Source organism: Cebus imitator, unplaced genomic scaffold (genome assembly GCF_001604975.1).
Source record: "Cebus imitator isolate Cc_AM_T3 unplaced genomic scaffold, Cebus_imitator-1.0 Scaffold425, whole genome shotgun sequence".
In the NCBI taxonomy this organism is placed as follows: domain Eukaryota; kingdom Metazoa; phylum Chordata; class Mammalia; order Primates; family Cebidae; genus Cebus; species Cebus imitator.
The window spans coordinates 1,086,368-1,089,629 of NW_016107740.1; the positions used below are offsets into that span (position 1 = coordinate 1,086,368).

Genomic DNA, 3,262 nt, shown 5'->3' on the forward strand with positions numbered 1-3,262 from the left:
TGGGAGTTGAACAATGAGAACACATGGCGCCCTGGGAGGGGGGAACCATCACACAGTGGGGCCTGTTGGGGGGTGGGGGGTTAGGGGAGGGATAACATTAGGAGAAATATCTAATGTAGATGGCAGGTTGATGAGTGCAGCAAACCATCATGGCACATGTATACCTATGTAACAAACCTGCAAGTTCTGCTCATGTATCCCAGAACTTAAGGTATAATAATAATACAAAGGACATTTTAGATAATGTACTGTGGCAGCTTTAGAAGTCAGATGTTCCCTGCCTGACCAGGTTTTGTTATTGTGCCTGTTGCTTGTAATTGCTGTTGTTGCTACGTTATCGTTTAGTGAATTTTGCGAATTCTAAAAATTCTGTATTCCCGGAGTGAGTGGCCATTGAAGTCCCTTCTCACTTAGCCCAGTGGTCAGCACATGATTGGTCAGAAATTTTCCTAAATGAATCTATAGGTAGATAGAATCAATCTATCTACCTTTCTATCTATTGATCAACTGATCTATTGATCTATCGATCTGTAGATATATGTGTGTGTATGTATCTATATATCTGTATATATACTCACACATATAGATAGATGAATAGATAATGGATTTATCTATCTATTTATAATGTCTGTATATATATACACACACACAGACATGGATAGATAGACTGTGTCTATCTCTACTATTATGAATCCTATTACAAATTATTTATTGTAAGTGCCAAGGGAAGCAAAAAGTGTGCTATTTTCCAAAGCTCTGTAAGAATGGATCGGATTTCTCTTAAGTAAACATACTTTATCTCTATATAATATAATGCCTATTAAATATTCCCATAAATTCAGATGATATCATGATTAGCTCTTTAAAAATATAACATTGATCTCATATGCAAGAAAAAAGTTCATAAGAGATAGATGGATAGATAGATGGGTAGATGGATATATATACACACATAGGTATATAGATATATATTCATGTATCAATATATATACATAGATATGTATGTTAGACATATTGTTTAAGTATTAAAATAACTATTTGTATTCTATCTATCAAATTTTCACTGAAGGAAGTCTTAGTTCTATCAGAAATATCTTAGTTTCAGGCCAGGCATGTTGGCCCACACGTGTAATCTCAGCACTTTGGGAGACCAAGATGGGTGGATTGCTTTGAGATCATGAGTTTGAGACCAGCATGGGCAACATGGCAAAACCCCATCTCTACTAAAAATACAAAAAATTTAGCCAGGTATGGTGGTGCATGCCTGTAGTCCCAGGTACTCAGGAGGCTGAGGTGGGAGGATGATTTGAGCCTGGGAGGTGGAGGTTGCAGTGAGCAGAGATTGCACTATTGCACTCCAGAGTGGGTAACAGAGCCAGATCCTGTCTCAAAAAAAAAAAAAAAAAAAAAAAATATATATATATATATATATATGTATCTCATCTTCAAAGACTAAGATAAAATTTATTATTAATAACTGACTACATTTCGATTCATGGGTAAATGAAAACTGTAATGCATGATTTTGCTTAATCTCCTTTTTTCTTCTTTGTTTTGTCAATAATTTTTTCTAAATAAATGTGTTAGCCTGATTCATCTTGAAGTGAATATTTTCAGAAGGAGAAATTCTAATTCTAATTTGGTGGTGAAACCCAAATATAAATTGCAATATTTACTTACCAAAAAATGATAAATATATTTAATTTTCTAAAGTAAGAGATTGTTGAAAGGAGTTTCTTTAAAAAATTAGGAGTATATGTTTGAACTTCATGCTGAAGTAAAATTCCTGTCAAAGTTTCAAGGGAACTGAAGGGTTGAACAATATAAAATACTAAGTGTTTATGTTCCTACCCCAGAGCTATATTTATATATTCATGATAAAATGAACTTTGGTCATTTTTCTAGTTAATTTGATCAGTATCTGTTGTTGGTTCGAATAATCTAAGGCTTGAAGTGAATTTTTCGTTGTCATTGGATTATCTAGATCAACCAATTTAACTGCTGAACTTAACTAGATAAATGCCAAATCTGTAATTCACATTCTGTTAATAGATACCACCTGTTCATAATGTCTCCACTATTATGAACCCTACTGCAAATTATTTATGGTAAGTGCCAAGGGAAGCAAAAAGTGTGCTATTTTCCAAAGCTCTGTAAGAATGGATCTGATCTCTCTCAAGTAAACATACTTTATCTCTATATACCATAATGCCTATTAAATTTTGTTCCCATAAATTCAGGTGATATCATGATTAGCTCTTTAGAAACATAACATTAATCTCATATGCAAGAAAACAGTTCATAAGAGATTATAATGTTCTAAAAGATTATAAAGTATATATTAAATATAAAATATGATCATTTTTCACCTGTTTTAAAATCACTTTCAAATTTTGAATCCTTTAAAGCAATCATTATAATACTCAAGCAATCAGCTATTTTTGAGGCTGAGGTAGGAGAATTGCTTGAGCGAAGGAGTTCAAGGCTAGCCTGGGCAATATAGTGAGACCCCACCTCTCTATATAAATAAATCGATAAATCTTTATTAAGAGAATAATATTAAACAGCCTTTTCAGGGACTCATTTAAGATTTCTTAATTTTTTAAGACCTAGCAGGACTTTGCCCTTGTTTATGTGAAAGATGGTTAGAGAAATACTCTTTTTATTATTAAAAGTTTTTTTAGCTCTTCCCTTTTGCAGCCATCACCTAAGCGGGAGCTGCCAAAATGAAGTTCAATCCCTTTGTGACTTCTGACCAAAACAAGAATCGCAAAAGGCATTTCAATGCACCTTCCCACCTTCGCAGGAAGATTATGTCCTCCCCTCTCTCCAAAGAGCTGAGACAGAAGTACAACCTGCGATCCATGCCCATCCGAAAGGATGATGAAGTTCAGGTTGTACGAGGACGCTATAAAGGTCAGCAGATTGGCAAAATAGTCCAGGTTTACAGGAAGAAATACGTAATCTACATTGAACAGGTGCAGCGGGAAAAGGCTAATAGCACAACTGTCCATGTAGGCATTCACCCCAGCAAGGTGGTTATCACTAGGCTAAAACTAGACAAAGACCGAAAAAAGATTCTTGAACGGAAAGCCAAATCTCGCCAAGTAGGAAAGGAAAAGGGCAAATACAAGGAAGAAACAATTGAGAAGATGCAGGAATAAAGTAACCTTATATACAAGCTTTGATTAAAACTTGAAACGAGCCGGGCGCGGTGGCTCAAGCCTGTATATCCCAGCACTTTGGGAGGCCGAGGCGGGTG

The 3,262-nt window shown here is 35.2% G+C and overlaps 1 protein-coding gene across 1 annotated transcript; it reads left to right on the top strand.

Moving 5' to 3' along the window:
• Positions 1 to 2,705: 2,705 nt before the first annotated feature.
• Positions 2,706 to 3,194, top strand: LOC108290150 (60S ribosomal protein L26-like). Its single transcript, XM_017509875.2, has one exon. The coding sequence runs from the start codon at positions 2,727 to 2,729 to the stop codon at positions 3,162 to 3,164; it is 438 nt and encodes a 145-aa protein (XP_017365364.1). The 5' UTR covers positions 2,706 to 2,726; the 3' UTR covers positions 3,165 to 3,194.
• The last annotated feature ends 68 nt before the right edge of the window (positions 3,195 to 3,262 follow it).

Excerpts from the sequence above, each read along its gene's own strand:
- LOC108290150 (XM_017509875.2), top strand. The coding sequence starts at position 2,727 with ATGAAGTTCAATCCCTTTGTGACTTCTGACCAAAACAAGAATCGCAAA.